The sequence below is a fragment of the Moschus berezovskii genome, chromosome 6, assembly GCF_049115385.1.
Source record: "Moschus berezovskii isolate FMDL1 chromosome 6, NW_MosBer_1.0, whole genome shotgun sequence".
In the NCBI taxonomy this organism is placed as follows: Eukaryota; Metazoa; Chordata; class Mammalia; order Artiodactyla; family Moschidae; genus Moschus; species Moschus berezovskii.
The window spans coordinates 61,392,912-61,411,345 of record NC_142465.1 but is presented as its reverse complement, the minus strand read 5'-3'; the positions used below and the strand labels follow the sequence as shown (position 1 = coordinate 61,411,345).

The 18,434-nt window shown below is 56.3% G+C and overlaps 1 protein-coding gene across 2 annotated transcripts in view; it reads left to right on the top strand.

The window, feature by feature from the left end:
* The window catches only part of LRP1 (LDL receptor related protein 1), an 81,858-nt gene that overhangs the window by 26,111 nt on the left and 37,313 nt on the right, over positions 1–18,434 (top strand). For both annotated transcript variants that reach the window (XM_055395344.2, XM_055395343.2), the window contains exons 7-22: positions 141–303; positions 397–619; positions 1,622–1,811; positions 2,258–2,401; positions 3,574–3,810; positions 5,001–5,181; positions 6,011–6,233; positions 7,333–7,534; positions 7,883–8,008; positions 10,577–10,717; positions 10,815–10,940; positions 11,355–11,471; positions 12,275–12,355; positions 13,957–14,124; positions 17,643–17,825; positions 18,069–18,269. In XM_055395344.2, coding sequence (XP_055251319.2) covers positions 141–303; positions 397–619; positions 1,622–1,811; positions 2,258–2,401; positions 3,574–3,810; positions 5,001–5,181; positions 6,011–6,233; positions 7,333–7,534; positions 7,883–8,008; positions 10,577–10,717; positions 10,815–10,940; positions 11,355–11,471; positions 12,275–12,355; positions 13,957–14,124; positions 17,643–17,825; positions 18,069–18,269 — 2,706 coding nt within the window. The remainder of the gene's footprint in view (positions 1–140; positions 304–396; positions 620–1,621; positions 1,812–2,257; positions 2,402–3,573; positions 3,811–5,000; positions 5,182–6,010; positions 6,234–7,332; positions 7,535–7,882; positions 8,009–10,576; positions 10,718–10,814; positions 10,941–11,354; positions 11,472–12,274; positions 12,356–13,956; positions 14,125–17,642; positions 17,826–18,068; positions 18,270–18,434) is intronic.

The following is an 18,434-nucleotide window of genomic DNA, read 5'->3' as shown; positions in this document are numbered from 1 at the left end:
ATATGCCACTGCTGGTAGCTCCTGTAGGAGCTCAGGGAGAAGAGACAGCCATGGCCTGGGTGGTGGAGGAGGGCACCCCAGAGGAGGTGGGCATGTCAGGGGAGGACCTCCCCCATAGCGCTTTCATTCCCACTCTCCAGACGTGGAACAGATGGCCATCGACTGGCTGACCGGCAACTTCTACTTTGTGGATGACATTGACGACAGGATCTTTGTCTGCAACCGAAACGGGGACACGTGTGTCACTCTCCTAGACCTGGAACTGTACAACCCCAAAGGCATTGCACTGGACCCTGCCATGGGGTGAGCGGGGCAGGCAGGGGCGGAGGCACAGGCCCTGGTAGAAGGGAGGGTACCCAACGATCAGACCCGGTGTAACGTGCCGTCTGCCCACAGGAAGGTGTTCTTCACTGACTACGGGCAGATCCCCAAAGTGGAGCGCTGTGACATGGACGGGCAGAACCGCACCAAGCTGGTTGACAGCAAGATCGTGTTTCCTCACGGCATCACGCTGGACCTCGTCAGCCGCCTTGTCTACTGGGCTGATGCCTACCTGGATTACATTGAAGTGGTGGACTATGAGGGCAAGGGCCGGCAGACCATCATCCAGGGCATCCTGGTGAGGAGGAAGTCTCAGCTTTGGGAACCCTTCTCTAGGCCTTCCGGGATGGGGGACAGTATGGGAGGGGTTGGCACGAGCACTGAGGGGAGAGGACGGGTCGTGACTTCTGCTGGGATGGTCACAGTCGTTTTAGAGAACACCTCTTACTTCCCTTTTCTCATTTGATCCCTACAGCAACCCCTGGAGAATGAGCTGGCAGGGTGACTCAGTTCCCCTTTGGCAGCTGAAGAATGTCAGGGTTCACGGGGGTTAAGTGATTTCCTTGAGGTTACACCACTGGGAAATGGCATTTGCGCCTGGTCTAGAAGCCCTTCCAGCCCGAATATGGCATCTCTGTTCTGGGGTAATTAGGGTGACCATCCATCGTGATTTGCCCAAGACTGTCCCAGTGTTGACTCTTGAAGTCCCCCGGGGTCAGTCTTGGACAAATGGGACAGAAGGTCACCTTAGATAACATTATGCAGGTAATGGGGACTGTTATCAGGCTTGCTTGGGGCCAGTCTGTCCTCTCAACCCTCCTGAAAGCTGGGAGCTAGAGGCGGGCTAAGAATGTTCTCTATGGACAGAGGGTAGGACCCAACTCCAGGTCAGTGCAGGGTCACTCCATCAGAGGATATGTGCCTGATTCTGAGAGGGAGGGGTCTGGTTCCTCCCTCAAGGGGTTTGAGCCGAGGGGATAGAGTAAATCCACAGATCACCAGACAGTAGATTACAGCCAGAAATGGAGTGTGGAAGCAGAGACCATCATCTCTGGTTAGAAGATTCCAGAAGCCCTTCAAAGAGATGCCCTGTGAAGGATGAGTGGGATTTGACAAGCAAATCTCAAGAAAGGTTAATCCAGAGAAGATAGTCCGGGAGTAAAGCACGGAGTTGGATAATGGGGGGATGAGTTAGGAATGCGAGTCACGGAGTCTGGATGCAAAGCTGACGGGTTCTGCAGCAGTGTTGGTAGGAATCTCTTCTCCTCTTGTGTTGATGGTTCCTGCCTGCCCGTCGCAGATCGAGCACCTGTACGGCCTGACCGTGTTTGAGAATTATCTCTACGCCACTAACTCGGACAATGCCAACGCCCAGCAGAAGACGAGCGTGATCCGCGTGAACCGCTTCAACAGCACTGACTACCAGGTGGTCACCCGTGTGGACAAGGGCGGCGCCCTCCACATCTACCACCAGCGCCGCCAGCCCCGAGGTGAGCGGGCTCCATAGGCCCTCAGGACCCTCCGGTGGGAACCCCCGATTCTCTTGCATCATGACTGCTTCTCCAAGTCATCCACCCCAGACTGCCTCCGCCTGTCCGCCCCTCAGCCTCCGAATCCCACCCCGGGAGCCCCTTGTCCTCATTCTGCTTAGGATGTCCATCACCCCTCCCAGTTCACTGGCTGGTCTCGAGTAGAGGCACCTAGCTGGGGGCGGCAGTGTGGCTCTGTCCCCTGACCACGGAAGTCCCCACCTGAGTCTCGAGGAGGGGTGGCGTCAGGGTAGAGGAATCCCAGTCCTGCGGCTTCCGAGTCCCTGGAGGGGACAGCAGACACACAGATAGCAGTGGGAGGGGGTGTGGTCAGACTTGAGGAAGCCTTCTCAGGGCCTGGCACGGGGACTTCGAGGGGCCCTGACCGGCTCTCCACCCTGCCCCAGTGAGGAGCCACGCCTGCGAGAACGACCAGTATGGGAAGCCAGGCGGATGCTCCGACATCTGCCTGCTGGCCAACAGCCACAAGGCGCGGACCTGCCGCTGTCGCTCCGGTTTCAGCCTGGGCAGTGACGGGAAGTCATGCAAGAGTGAGTGCTGGGGAAGGGCTTGGGTGCCTGCTGGGGTGAGACAGGAGAGGTCTGCCTCCCGTAGCCCAGCTTCTTCCCTCTAAGATGAAGAAAGATGGAGGGACTTAACCCAAATGTCGTCGCTAGTGAGGGGCAGGCCGGGACTTGAACTCCCATCTGAGAGCAGAGCTTCTCCCACTACCCCACTCAGGCTGCTACTCAGAACACTGTCCACTGGCCCGTTTCAGCCCTTCATTTGTTCATCAAGTATCTAGTGAGCACGCACTGTGTCTGGCATTGTCCTGGCAGCGAGGGTTCAGCAGTGAACAAGATAGATGTTGTCTCTGGCCTCGTGGAGCTTATAGTCTGGCAGGGGAGGTGGGCAAACGCAAAAATGACTTCGGGTGGTGGTAGGTGTTAGGAAGAAAATAGAGCAGAGCATGGCGTTCATGGTGACAGCCAAGGCTCCCGTTGAGACAGCCGTCAGGGAAGGCGTCTCTGTGGAACTGAAATTAGAGTCAAACTCTCTGTGAAGTGAGGAAGTGGATCAGGTGAATCACGTACCTGGAGCAAGAGCGTTTGTGGCAGAGGGAATCTGCAGTGCCAGGGTTCAGAGGCCAGCGTAAGCTTGGAGTGCTGGGGAGCAATGTGGAGGCGATGGGGTGGGGAGCCACGTGAATGAGGGAGATGAGAACCGAGGTTGGATTGTGTTTTAACTGGGATGAGGAGCTCTGGGTGTCTTTATAAATTTGACTCACTTTTGTGAAAATGATCCTGCTGGCTGCTGGGGGGAGGATGGGCAGCAGGGAAGTGATGGGAGGCTATTTCTGCGGCGTAGGCAAGAAGTGATGTGGCTTAGACTGGGATGGCAGCAGAGGAAGTGGTCAAAAGGGATCAGATTCCAACCTATTTGAGCTGCTAATTTCACTACTCAACAGTGGGCACTTACTGAAAACATGCTACTTGCTACTTTTGCTCCATTTCCCACCCCTGGAGTCCACAGGAAACCACCCCTCAGGGCGTTGTTCCTGGGCCTTTCAGGCTTTGTGTCTGTCCATGTGATTCAGATCCCCATGCTGCCCCCACCCACTCACTGCAGGCGGAGCATCAGCTGGGTGGTGGTCGTGTGCACGTGGGGGTGTGTGTGTGTGTGTGTGTGTCTGACTTTGTGCCCCTCCTTGTGCCTGCCCTAGAGCCAGAACACGAGCTGTTCCTTGTGTATGGCAAGGGCCGGCCTGGCATCATCCGGGGCATGGACATGGGGGCCAAGGTCCCTGACGAGCATATGATCCCCATCGAGAACCTCATGAACCCCCGGGCCCTGGACTTCCACGCTGAGACCGGCTTCATCTACTTTGCCGACACCACCAGCTACCTCATTGGCCGCCAGAAGATCGATGGCACCGAGCGGGAGACCATCCTGAAGGACGGTAAGGGCCCCGGAGTGGGAGGTGGACGGTCGGAACTCCTGGGAGGTGGCACCCACCTGAGGAAGCAGGAAGCTGTGTGGGGCCTGGGCATCTGTCTCCCCTTGCCCTCCCTCCTAGCGGGGAGAGTCCCCTGGTGACTGGCTGACTGGGCTGGTTGGCATGGAGATGAGGGGATAGACAGATTGACCCCTGGGTGACCCCCTTCTTGGCTGAGCCGAAAAGAGGCAGGAGGATGGATGGGTAAGGCAGCGTCCTTGCCAGCCCTTGGGAAAACTCAGGGTCTTTCTGCCGTTGGCTCTGAGCCCTGGAGCTGCACGCAGTGCACAGCCAGGGAGAGGCCTGAGGCTCCGAATCGGAGCAGGCACACACAGGGTCTGTGCAGCCAGACTTCACGGCCACTGAGAGCTGCAGGCTTACATGCCCTGAGAAAATCATGTTTTGTGAATGGAATCCAGTTTTCCCTCTGAGCTGCCCCAGCAGGTCAACAGTGCATTGTCTTCTGAATACCTACCTGCGTGGAGGCTCTGAGCCCCCGAGTGCTGCACCATCCGTGCCGGGTGTTCTGAACTCCCAAACCTGCCCTCCTGACAATCCGTCTGACTGATGCTGGTTACCACCCCTGGTCCTGCTCCCCATGTCCCACCTCGACTCAGAGAACCTCAGCAGTCAGCATTCACAAGACTCTGGGGAAACCGAACGTAACTCCTCCTCATCAGGAAAAGATTGGGGTTCCCTCTCCAATCCAGGGACCTGCTATTTAAGCTGGGGATGAAGCATGGGGCTAAGTGGGAAATCACTCCCTAACTTATTTATTTTGTTAGCTCAGGGTTTTTAGGCCTGGCATGTAGTGCTACACTTGTGCCCAGAGTCACGTGTTTAGCGACCCAGTTCTCCACCCACCTCAGGCCCTGACGTGCCTTCCCGAGTGAGCCCGTGTATACCACAGAGTTTTCCTCGCTGCCATGTGCAGTTTTGAGAGACTGCCTCAACACAGATGTCGCAGCACAAATGACCTCCTATCCCCTTCCTCTATATTCCTAGCCCAGCCCAGCCTCACCACCATCTAGGGCCAGGAGGCTCCCTGCACTCCCCAGTAGCCAAGGGCTCCAAAGTGCAGGTATCCTGAGGACCAGAGGCAGTTTTAAGCCTCCTCTGACACTTCCCCTCTGCCCCTCGCCACCCCTTTGCAGGCATCCACAATGTGGAAGGCGTGGCTGTGGACTGGATGGGGGACAATTTGTATTGGACGGATGATGGACCCAAGAAGACCATCAGTGTGGCCAGGCTGGAGAAAGCTGCTCAGACCCGCAAGACCTTAATCGAGGGCAAAATGACACACCCCAGGGCCATTGTGGTGGATCCGCTCAATGGGTGAGTCCTTCCAGGGCCTTGGGTCGAGGAGAGAGAGAGCCAGGGACCCAGAGCCTGAGTCCCATGGGCCTCAGGACTGGGGGGTAAGACGGAGAGTGGACGGGGGAGGGCAGCGAAAATTTGACTGAAAGAAGAAAAGGTGTCCTTATCTACAGGGCAGTGGGAGCGATGCATAGGGATAATCTGGTCCTGTCACTCCCAGCAGAGCCCTCCCCTGGCTCCCTGTGCCCTCATCAGCCCTGAGGTCCTACAGGGTCTGCCTGCAGCTCGTTTGACCTCTGCACCTCACTTTCTGCATCTGGAAGTTCTGTTCCCACTGCCTGCTGTCTGGTCCTCAAACCAGCATCCAGCCCTTCCTCCCTCAGGGCTTTTTGCTCTTGGAGTTCCTCAGCCTGGGCCTCCCAAGTCTTTACACGTGGGGCTGCTTCTCAGCGTTCCCGTCAGCTCAAGTGCTACCTCGTGGGAGAGGCCTTCCTCACCAGCTACACTCTCAGTCCCCATGCCGTCCCCCTTCCTGGAGTCCCTCCTGACCTCTCCAGTGTGTGTGACCCTCCTGGCTGACTTGTTTCTTGTCTGCGGGTGGGACACGGGCTCCGTGAGAGAGGGGCCTTGGCAGCCTTGGCTTCACCTCCAGTGCCAGAGCTGTGCCCACCTCAGTAGGCACTCACACCTGCTTGTTGAATGGAGGAATGAGATGTGTGGGCCAGGGATGAGCAGGGCAGGAGGACCCTGTGAGGGGCTCTGGGAGGGCCTGCCTGGCTGAGGATCACAGGGGAGGATGCTGATGGCAGGGGTGGCCCATGTGATGCTGACCAGTAATTGCCCACAGGTGGATGTACTGGACTGACTGGGAGGAAGACCCCAAGGACAGTCGGCGAGGGCGGCTAGAGAGGGCCTGGATGGACGGCTCACACCGAGACATCTTCGTCACCTCCAAGACAGTACTTTGGCCCAATGGGCTGAGCCTGGACATCCCAGCTGGGCGCCTCTACTGGGTGGATGCCTTCTATGACCGCATCGAAACCATCCTGCTCAATGGCACAGACCGGAAGGTGGGCAGGCGCGCAGCTGTGTGCAGGCGTTCGTGTGTGCATTTCTGGACCATGTGTGTGTGACCGAGGCTGGGTGTCTGAATGTGTGGGCATCCGTGAGTGTCCAGGCCTGGGTGCTGCATGTGTGTTCGCCTGTGAGCTTGTTTGTGTGCCTGTATCTTGGGTTGTTTAATGACTGCTTCTTCAGAGTATCTCTGACTGTGCACATGGCCTGCGGGCCTGACCACCTGAGCATACACATCGTGTGCACCTCAGCCTGCTTGTGCCCGAACGCGCAGCACACGCTGGTGTGTGCCTGTGTACAGGTGCAAGACACCTAGAGATGGTATATTCGTATGCTCGTTCATTCATTCGGGTGGTGCATGCTTCACTCGTGTGTTCTGCGCACGTCTAGGCGTGTGACGCAAGCTCTCATGGTATTTAAGGCCGTCTGCAATGTGGTCCTGACCATCTCTGCGGTCGTCTTTCTCCCTGCTTCCCACACCCCAGCACTGGGACAGCATCATTAGACAACTCATGAGCCCAGTACACGTCAAGGCGCTGCCCTCTGTGCTGTTGCCTGTGCAGACCTTGTAGCCTCTGCCCAGCCCCTCCTCACCTGCCACACCTCTCAGGGGCCACCTCCGCTGGGATGCTGTCTCCAGACCCTCTGCCACCCTGATGACCCTGAGTATCTTTCCGGAGACAGTGGCGGCTCCGGTGCAGGGACCGCACCTTCTCCGTTTCTGAGTGCTACTTTTAACAGATTCTGGCAAACGTGTGGCGGGTGACGAAACGAATGGATGGATTCTGTCTGTCAGCTCCCTGCTCTGTGTTTGCGTGTGCGTGCGCACATGCGCGTATGTTGGAGGGGTATCAGTGAATAAGAATCAGCAAAGGAGAGGAGTCTGGGCCAGCCCTCACAGTGTCCGCTGGGTTCAGGGTTTGGCACCTCACTGAGTGCAAAGCTCCCATCCTCGGGGGCTTCTGGGCTGATGGGGAAGACAAGCCCACACCCAGGCTGTGGACATATGAGTGCACAAAGCAGTGAACATCTAAGCCTCCCTGAGGCGCCCTCACTTGTCTCTCAGCTGCTGGGTAACCCCCTCTCCATTCCTAGATTGTGTATGAGGGTCCTGAGCTGAACCACGCCTTTGGCCTCTGTCACCACGGCAACTACCTCTTCTGGACTGAGTACCGGAGCGGCAGTGTCTACCGCCTGGAGCGGGGCACAGGAGGCGCAGGCCCCATTGTGACCCTTCTGCGCAGCGAGCGGCCCCCCATCTTTGAGATCCGCATGTATGATGCCCAGCAGCAGCAAGGTACCCCTGGACCAGAACTGGGACCTGGGTGGGACCTGGATGGTGGACGAGGCTCCTGCGGGTGGGGTGAAGGCACTCCCAGGGAGCCTAGGCTCTGACTTTTGAGGCTCTTGAGAAGAGAGGTCCCCACCCCAATTTGACCTTCCATGTTCCCCATCGCCCCTCCTGCCCCGTGCCTCCATCTCCTCATCTTCGACCCCTCCATATTCCCTCTTTCTGTCTTCTCCTTTTAATGCACCTGTTCCCCTGGCCTTTCATCTCTCTGCTCTGGCCTTTCCTGACTCTGCCACAACGCATCTCCTGTCCTCCTGCTCCTCCCTCCTTGCGCCCATGGCCCCTCCTTCACAGTGGGCACCAACAAATGCCGGGTGAACAACGGCGGCTGCAGCAGCCTGTGCCTGGCCACCCCTGGGAGCCGCCAGTGCGCCTGCGCTGAGGACCAGGTGTTGGACGCAGACGGTGTCACTTGCTTGGGTATGAGGGGCCCAGCTGGGGTGGGAGGTGGGGGAGCAGACTCCAGCAGAAGGCCACAGTGTCTGGATGGGGATCGGAGATACAGGAGGCAAAGAGGGCCCTGGGGGACGCAATAGAAGTTGAGGGATGGACTTTGCTGGCGGTCCAGTGGTTAAGACTGTGATTCCAGTACAGGGGGCCTGGGTTCCATCCCTGGTTGGGGAACTAAGAGCCCATACACTGCGTGGTGCAGCCAAAAAGAAAAAAGTTGAAGGATGGAGTGAGTGAAGGCTCCAGGTGCTAGAGGGTTTTCCGGTGACCAGGGTCTGGGGATTTTGGGAGGGCATGAAGATTAAGGGAAACTGAGTGGCGAGCAGGACAGCTCTAGAAAGGGAAAAGCATTCTTAACTTCTTCTACATTTGTTTCTCCATTATTAAAGTAATGCAATAGTTCAAAATATTGGACATTAGAGGAGAGGGGAAAGCCCAGCCTCACCAACAAACCACCACTGCGCTGTTAGCATTGTGGCAAGTGAGCACCGTCCTGTCTGCTTTGGGGTGTTTTTACATGACTGGAAATTGTAGTGTATATAAACGTTTTCTGCCCCTTTTGGCTCGTATATGCGACAGATTTTCTGTGTTATTATTGCATTGTTTTAACTAGCCCCATTTTTAGATAAAAGAGGGTCATATACATTGTAAAAACAAGCAAACACTATAGAAAAATGCAAAGAAGTACAAATCACCCCAAATCCCACCACGCATGGTTTGCGCTGTTAGTGTTTAGGGAGCACTCTCTGGATTCCCGTCTGTGTTTGCTGTTGCTTAAACGGAATCGTGCTGCACCTGCTCTTCTGTTTCCTGCACTTGTCACTTGACAGGGTGTCATGAGTACATCAGCAGAATTTCTAATGGCCAAAATGTATTTCATTCAGTAAACATCCCATAATTTACTCAGCCATTTCTCTACTGTTGGATGTTTAGGTTGTTTCCAGTTTTTTGTTATAATCACTGCCAGCATTTACTGAACACAAACTATGTACTAGGCATGGTTCTAAGCACACCCCATGCATTAACTGACTTACTCCTTAAAATATTCTTGTAAAGAAGATTTTGTTTAATGTTTATTTATTTGGCTGCGTTGGGTTTTAGTTGCGGACATGGAATCTTAGTTGCGTCTTGCAAGATTTTTTGTTGCAGTGCAGACTCCAATAGTGGCACGAGGGCTCAGCAGCAGCGATGAGTGGGCTCCAGGGCATGTGGGCTTCAGTATGTGGCACTCGGGCTTTCTCTCGTTGTGGCGATGGGCCTCATGGGGCACAGGCTTAGTTACTCAGTGGCACGTGGAATCCTAATTCCCTGACTGGGGATCAAACCCGCATCCCCTGCGTTGCAAGGCAGATTCTTAACCAGTGGACCACCAGGGAAGCCCCGGGAAGGTATTTTTATTATCCTAATTTATAGATGAAAAAATTGAGACCCAAAGTGAGAGCAGGGGTTTGTTTGAACCCAGGAAGTCTGGCCCAGAGTCTGGTTATTAATCACGTGCTCTGCCATTTCTTATACTTTCATGCCCTCCCAGATTCAGGACGGTTTCCTTAGGATAGAATCCTAAGAAAGGAAAACGGGTCAGTGGGCCATAGTGTACAGTTAAGAGCGAGTGACTGAGGCCAGGTGCAGGGCAAGAGCATTGGTGGAAAGGAGCTTCGGAGCTGAGAGGCCACTGCAGTGGAAGAGTATCCACATGCACGTTGAAATCACCGAGAATTAAAGGGAGCGATTATGGAGAAAGTGACAATGAACCAGGAGCTAAAAACTCTAAGGATGCTGGGGCCCGTAGTGGTCGGAGCTTATATAGTTTTATAACATGAAAGTCAACACTGATTTTTGAGAGAGGAGAGAGGGAGAATGGTCTGGAAGCAGAGGTGAGGAACACGGGGGACACATACAGCCTCCAGACCCAGTGGCCCACGGAACCCACAGGATTAGAGAAGTGGGCCAGAAAGGCGAGAGCAGAGCTGTGGGATCCAGAGCCAGGGACGGACATGGGCATTCCTGGGCTTCCAGAGCCCACCCTGTGAAAACACAGAGGACACAGTGACTTTACTGCTGACTGCTGAAGGCAGATGGTGGTATAAGGCGTGAGCGTTGGGGACAGGAGCTGGCAGGGTTCTGGGGCCTGTTTTCACTCCTGCCTGTAGAACTGACACATTTATGAAGGAAAAAGTTCAGGGACCAGGTCAGGGCCTGGGGGTCCCTGAGATGACTTCCAAGTTCATGGAGATGGCAGGGAGGGACAAAGGTGGTCTGCTCGGTGAGAACAGAAGGCCGGGGGGTTCTAGATTCTCTTGGAAGCTGCATTATCCTCCAACCACATTGCAGAGCTGGAAGCAGCCAAGCAGGCATCACCCTGTGGCTTGACAAAGAGTTGCAGCTTCCATCCAGATCATATGTTCATGAAAAACTATGCCCTGAGAAAAATTGCTGTGTATATTATTTTAAAATAATGAAACAAGCAGAGGACAGGGGCTCAGCACCTGTCTGTGACCTGGGTCTGACTTTCCCCCTCATGTCCGGTGGTGCCCGCAGCGAACCCATCCTACGTGCCCCCACCCCAGTGCCAACCTGGCGAGTTCGCCTGCTCCAACAGCCGCTGCATCCAGGAGCGCTGGAAGTGTGACGGGGACAATGACTGCCTGGACAACAGCGACGAGGCCCCCGCCCTCTGCCGTGAGTGCCTGTGGCGCAGTGGGACAGCGACCCTCGGGCTGCAGCTAGAGAGCTGAGTCCCCTCCCTCTCGCTGACCCCTGACCCATCCCTCCCCAGATCAGCACACCTGCCCCTCGGACCGGTTCAAGTGTGAGAACAACCGTTGCATCCCCAACCGCTGGCTCTGTGACGGGGACAACGACTGCGGGAACAGTGAAGACGAGTCCAATGCTACCTGCTCAGGTGTGGGAGGGGGTGACCACAGTGGCCCCCCTCTGTCACCGGGCAGGGCAGATGGGGGAGCCAGGCTTGGGGAGGCAGAGGGGCCTCAGGAAGAGAAAGGAGCAGGGGGCACCCAGGGCAGAGGGGAGGGAGGACGGGGTTGGCTGGGAGGCCAAGGAAACAGAACACAGCTCCAGGTTGGGGATGACAAGCCAGGCGGATGGGTCTTCTCCTTGGAGGACACCAGCAACCCCTCAAGAGATGGGATCAACTGTCCACTGTGAGATCACACGGGTGATTTTGAATGACGTCTCTAAGAGAAATGGCTTTGAGATCCTCGGGAAGACTTCCAGAGAGGCAGAGAATAATAGGAAAGAAAATGAAATATAAAGCGAGGACTGGACTGTGAGCATTCACACCCACGCCTGTCCCCAGCTCGCACCTGCCCACCCAACCAATTCTCCTGTGCCAGTGGCCGCTGCATCCCCATCTCCTGGACATGCGACCTGGACGATGACTGTGGGGACCGCTCCGATGAGTCAGCCTCGTGTGGTGAGCAAGACGGCAGGACAGCCAGGCTGGCACGGGGAGGGAGGGTCCACCAGGACGGGCCCTGGGGCGGGGGTACTGGAGAGACCCCGCAGCTTAGTACCTGGGTGGCGTTGAGCAAGTCACTTAATCTCCATAGACCCCTGTGAGTTTCATCTGCAAGTGAAAGTCATTCAGTCGTGTCCGACTCTTTCAACCACATGGACTGTAGCCCACCAGGCTCCTCTGTCCATGGGATTTTCCAGGCAAGAATACTGGAGTGGGTTGCCATTCCCTTCTCCAGGGGATCTTCCCAACCCAGGGATCCAGCCCAGGTCTCCTGTGTTGCAGCTGGATTGTTTACCATCTGAGCCACCAGGGAAGCCTCTGCAAAATGGGGCTAATAATGGCTCCCACACCCTAGCATTGATGTGGGGGATCAGTGAGATCATGCATGGAAAACACTCAGCACACAACTTGTGTTTGGAAACTAGTTATTTGAAGGAAGGATGCTTAGAAATGGATATGTGTGTATGTTTGGCTGAGTCCCTTTGCTGTCCACCTGAAACTATCACAACATTTTTAATTGGCTATATTCCAATATAAAATAAAAAGTTTTAAAAAAACAACAGCAAAAAAAAAGGATGCTTAGTGGGGGTAGGCGTGAATGGGCAATTTCAGGCCAAGGCCCCTCTACTTATCCTTCCCTCCCCCACCTGGTTGGGCAGGGGATTGTGGGTTATGGTGGGGAGCCTGCACCCACCTGCTCATGCTGTGATGCTGTATAATCTTAAGGACCCTACTCAGCTAGTCTTTCTCTCTGACAGCCTATCCCACCTGCTTCCCCCTGACTCAGTTTACCTGCAACAATGGCAGATGCATCAACATCAACTGGAGATGTGACAATGGTAAGAGCTTCACCAGCCCTGATTCCCGGGAAAGCTAGAAGCCATAGCCAGGTCCTAGGTGGGAGATGAAGAGGTTTTAGAACCAATCCAGGGCCTCCCTGCAGGTTACTGATGCCCCACCGGGTTGTCTGGAAGAAATAAGGATGAGCTAGAAACATTGCAGGGGATCCAAGATGACCAAGGGGAGACCCTGCCCACTGCCTGTCAGCGCTGTTCCTCTCTGGGCCGAGCTGCCCACCCCCTGGCAGAGGCTCAGGGGCCAGGGAGAGATGAGCAAGAAGGGCCAGAGGGGCAGAGCAAGGAAGGCCCACGCCCAGCTCCCTTCTCCCTACAAGCCCCATCTTCTGGGGTCCTCGGTGCCCCCTCCAGGCTCCGGCTCCAGACTCGGGAGCCCACCTGGCGGTCAGCCCTGGACCAGGTGATGTCAGCCCCGGGGGCCGGTGGACTGTTGTGTGTGTGCTGTCTCCGGGATCTGGTCCTGTCTGGTGTGGTGTCGTGCCGTGTCGCAGTGGGGCCTCGAGCCCTGGCTAATGTGTGTGAGGATGTGCTGGGTCAGCGCCACGTTGCCCCTCATCTTTGCTGTGTCTCGTGTGCCAATGGTTGCCCTGGCGGTTTCTGTGTTTCAGAGAAGGATTGTGGGGACGGCTCTGATGAAAAGACCTGTCCTGAGCCTGCCGGTCAGTGCATAGAAGCACATGCACCATCACCCTAGAGCCCCAGCTGGCCTTGGGCCGCCTCCCAGGACCCCCACGCAGCTCCCTTCCCCAGAGCTCCTAGGATGTGGAGGAAACGCACAGAGAGAAGCGAGAGGGGAGACCACAGAGGGAGAAGGAAAATGTGGAGGGGAAAGCAGAGAGGGCGGAAGGCACTCTCCCAGGAGAGGTGCTGACAGAGAGGCGGGGCAGGAGGACCAAGGCATGGCGGGAGGAGCACTTCCGAGATGCAGAGGCGGCTGGGAAAGAGGCAGGCGTGCAGCCCGAGGGGACAGCCCACGCCACCTTCTCCCGTGTCCTGAAAATGTGGGGAGAAGCCTGGTGGCCCGGCCCCCCAGGCCTAGAAGACAGGACACTGGCTCAGTCACCCTCACATGCCTTCAGGGGGTGGCCCCCGGCCTTCCCAGCGCAGGCAGTGCCCCTCACCCAGACTTCCGGCCCGTGATGCCCACACTCGGGGGCTCAGGGCGAGGCCTCGCTAACCCTGTCCCCCCAGCAGAGCCCTCACTTTTACTCCGCCCACCTCTGTCCCTCCCTAACCAGAGAAATCCCTTTCCTTTCCACCAGGCAAGCAGACCCCTGTTCCCACCCCCTGCCAAAAGGGGAAAGAGTGCGTCCTGTCCCCACCCCCAGTCTTGCAGACTGAAGGAAGGGCCCTCCGGGAGCTCTCCCCACCTCTCCCTGCCCCCCACCGCGTGGGCCATGGTGCATGCTGCAGTCTATGCAGTTTCTGTGTCTTTTCTGTTTTTTATTTTCTCGGTGGGGAGGTTGGGGTGGGTTGAGGTTGGGAATGGGGAGGAGGGAGTGGGGACCCCACGCTGGGGTCACGGAGAAAGTCACGTGCTGACCCCCTGCTCGCCTCTTCCCTTCTTGCCACCCCCCCCCCAGACAATGACTGTGGGGACAACAGCGATGAGGCGGGCTGCAGCCACTCCTGCTCTAGCACCCAGTTCAAGTGCAACAGTGGGCGCTGCATCCCTGAGCACTGGACCTGTGACGGGGACAACGACTGCGGGGACTACAGCGACGAGACACACGCCAACTGCACCAACCAGGGTGGGCGCCTGGGGCCGGCGGGCGGGGCCAGGCCATCCACCGTCCATCAGGGTGGGCGCCTGGGGCCGGCGGGCGGGGCCAGGCCATGCACCGCCCATCAGGGTGGGCGCCTGGGGCCGGCGGGCGGGGCCAGGCCACCCACCGCCCATCAGGATGGGCGCCTGGGGGCCGGCGGGCGGGGCCAGGCCATCCACGTCCATCACCCTCCCCGTCGTGCGCCGCCGCCATCTGGGAACCAGAGATAACCCTGGAGCAGCTCTTATCCTCTAGGAGTTTCCAGTCGTGTGGGAGAGGAAAGCTGTGGACAAGTCAATGTCACGCACTGTTACGATCTCAGGCTTTGCAGTCAGGTGGCCTTGGGTTTGAGCTCCAGCTCTGCAACTTACTATCTGGGTGGCCTTGAGCAAGTTACTTAATCTCTGTGGGCCTCTGTGAGTTTCATCTGCAAAGTGGGGATAATAATAGCACAGGGCATTATCGCCTTGATGTGGGGGTTCCGTGAGATCATGCACGGAAAGCACACAGCCTGTGTTCAGTCGCTGGTAGCGTGAGAAAGGGATGCCCACAGGGCGAGGGGAGGATGAGCACAGTGGGCACCAAAGGGGAGAGGAGTCAGCTCTGTGGGGTCCCCAGTGCCCAGGCCTCCAGGACCTATGGGGACTGGCGTTAATGGAAGGACCAGGGCCCATGGGGACTGGGGTTAATGGAAGGCACAGACCTTCTCAAGGGATGTTGGTTTTTCAGCCCTGGCCCATCGTTGCCATGGAATAATGCAGCCCCCAGGTTGCCCCGGCTTCAGGAGGGCAGATTTTGGGTGAAATCTACCCATTTAAAAAAATACATATATATATATTTATGGCTGCACTGGGTCTTCGTTGCTGTGCTCGGACTTTCTCTAGTTGCAGAGAGCGGGGGCTACCCTCCAGCTGTGGTGCACAGGCTTCTCGTGGCAGTGGCTTCTCTCGTGGAGCACAGGCTCAGTAGTTGTGGCACACAGGTTTAGTTGCCCCACAGCATGTGAGATCTTCCTAGACCAGGGTTCAAACCGATGTCCTCTGAATTGGCAGGCGGATTCTTATCCACTGTACCACCAGGGGAACCTGAAATTACCCATTTTAACACACTGGTATATTAGTTTTCTAAGGCTGCTATAACCAAGCTCCACAAACTAAGTGACTTAAACAACAGAAATCGAATGTCTCACAGTCTGGAGGTTGGAAGTCCAAGACCAAAATGTCAGCAGAGTTGGTTCCTTCCGAGGGTCAGGAGAGAGAATCTATTCCAGGCCTTTCTCCTAGCTTCTGGTGTTTGCTGGCAGTATTTGGTGTCCCTCAGCTCATACAAGCTTCACCCCAGTCTCTGCCTTCATCTTGACATGGCAAACCCAATGAGTGCGTGTTGATCTCTGTGTCAGATTGCTTCTTTATATAAGTAGGCAGTCAGAGTGGATCAGGGCCTATCCTAATGGCCTCATCTTAAGTTGATCATCTGCAAAGAAAGACCTATTTCCAAATAAGGTCCTATTCACAGGTGCTATGAGTTAAGATTTCAGCACCTTTTTAGGGAACACAAGTCAACCTGTAACAACTGGCAATTTGTTTGAAAAGTTTTAAAAATATGGCAGACCGAAGTCTCTCTACAGGCTGCATCTGGCCCCTGCACTAGCTCCTGCAACCCCCGCCTGGCAGAGTTAAGGTGCCATGGCGGGAACAGTCCTGAGCGCTGAGTGTGCACTGTGGGCCCAGCACTGAGAGGGAGGGTGGGGAGGGTCACCCGAGGCCTGGGGAACAGTGACTGTGTCTCAGGGGTTGTCTGAGAAGGGCCGGCAAGTGCGACAACTAACAGTGCCTTGGGACTCTGAGAACCCCTGGAGGCCTGAGGTGTGGCAAGGTGGGGAAGCTCTTTGCCCCTCACCAGCTGGGCAGACTTGGACAGGTTGCTTCCCCCGAGACTTGGTGTCTTCCTTTATGTCCTCTGTGAAGTGAGAGGAGATATGTGGGGGCCTGGCCCACGGGAGCAGGGGTGTCGAGCCACAATTATTAACTGTGGCTGTGAGCTGGAATGGTCGGGAACCGTTTCAGAGGAGGTGGGGTTTGAGGTGGGCCCCAGTGAGGGTTTAGGCTATGGACAAGAGGGAGGGTCTTCAGATGGGGGTGGTGGGAATGGCCTGGAGAACCCAGCAGTACAGCTTAGAAGGTACAACTGAGCACTCTTGCAGGGGTCATTGGGGCTGTGAGGCGGGGGGCCTCAGACTGGAGGGGACAGCAGGCAATGAGGCAGCACCTGGAGGGGCCAGATTACAACTGCAGGTCAGGCACTGGGGACCTTCGAAGGGTCTCAGAGCTGGAAGGTGTTGAGATGTTGGAAATACTTTCAGAAGGCAATCCTGGGAGGACATTAGATTGGGAAGAGGCTCGGGGGGGAGACCCTGAGGGAGGGAGATCAGCTGGGAGGCTGGTGCTGAGGTCCAGGGAGGAGATGAGCACATGGACCGTGTTCATGGCAGAGCGTGAGTGCGAGGCAAGTCTATGCACAGTCACCTGTGCCTCCCATTACTGCTTCTGCTCCTTCCCCAGCCTCCTGAGTCATAGCACAGCTGCCAGATCACATCCTACACATCAGATCACTCCCCAGCCCTGCCCTTGAGCCTGCCCTGGCTCCCTGTACACTTCGAATCCGTGCTGAGCCCTGCTTCATGGCCTGCAGGGTTCCCCCAACCTCTCTGACCTGCATTCCTGCCACTCATCTCCTCCATCACCTGCTCCAGCTGCGCAGCTTTAAATACACCCTGGGCATTTTCCAAGTACACCCCGCGTGGTCCTGTTTCAGAGGCTTGTGCTAGCTGTTCCCCTTCCTGGGATGCACAGGTTAATCTCACAGCTCCCGTCATTCAGGCCTCTGCTTAAACATCTCCTGCACAGGGGGCCCTTCCTGACTCTTTATCTCAAGTAGCATCCCATGCTCCCTAGCCTTGACCTGGCTTAGTCTGCATAGCCTTCCTTGATCACCACCTGTAGTTCCATTCTGAATTTCCATGTCGCATCTTCACTGTTTCTCTTCACTGCTAGAACTTCAGCTCCACAGGGGTGAGGATGCTGTCTTATTCATGCTGGCTCCTGGGACAGTGGCTGGCACACAGTAGGTGCTCAGTAAGTGTTTGTGAAGTGAACAAGTGCAGCAGAGGCTAGGCTAAGGTGGGCAGCATCTGAGCTTTGACCTGCTGCTGCTGCTAAGTCACTTCAGTCGTGTCCGACTCTGTGTGACCCCATAGACCTAGCGAATTGCTTATCCAGCCGAGCTCACATGTGTGAAACAGGGAGGTGAAACAAGAGGATTTCTAAGCCCTGGAAGGTGTCACGGCCCTGACTTGGAGTTAGCACTTGCAGGAGAGTCAGTGGGACTCAGAGATCTCTTCAGCCTGCCTCAGCTCATAGCCCCGGGCCAGGTATGGCAGGAGAGATTTGGAAAGGTAGAGATGCGAATGGCTGATGCGGAGCCCTCCACCTGTCCCCCTGCAGCCACAAGGCCTCCTGGCGGCTGCCACAATGACGAGTTCCAGTGCCGGCTGGATGGTCTGTGCATCCCCCTGCGGTGGCGCTGTGACGGGGACACTGACTGCATGGACTCCAGTGACGAGAAAAGCTGTGAGGGAGTGACCCACGTCTGTGATCCCAACGTCAAGTTTGGCTGCAAAGACTCTGGTAAAAATAAGGACTGAAGAGAAACTCACAGACAGGAGACGGTACTGAGAGCAGGGCAAGGGCACGGGGAGCACCGTGAGGCAAAAGGCTATACAGCAAAGCTTGTGCCAGATGCATGGGGGGGTATGGACCCCAAGGCATTATAGTGTTGACCTGATTAGAGAAGCCCACTGGGTTGGGGAAGAAGGGCACAGATAGCCCTGCTGTCCAGGCCTGGCCCCTGATGCTATACCCCTTCCCCAGCTCGGTGCATCAGCAAAGCATGGGTGTGTGATGGTGACAGCGACTGTGAGGATAACTCAGACGAAGAGAACTGTGAGTCCCTGGCCTGCAGGCCGCCCTCGCACCCCTGTGCCAACAATACCTCAGTCTGCCTGCCGCCCGACAAGCTGTGTGATGGCAATGATGACTGTGGAGATGGCTCGGATGAGGGAGAGCTCTGTGGTGAGTCCTGGGCCCAGGAAAGACAAACGGGCAAGGGAGCTAGATGAGGCTGGGCCAGGCTGGGGCTGTGCAACAGGACAAGCTCTGTGGGGAGGGGGTCTTAGACTAGAAAGGGCAGATCTGGCTGCTGGGCGAGCAGTCCTCAGAGCTGTTACTAAAAAACCC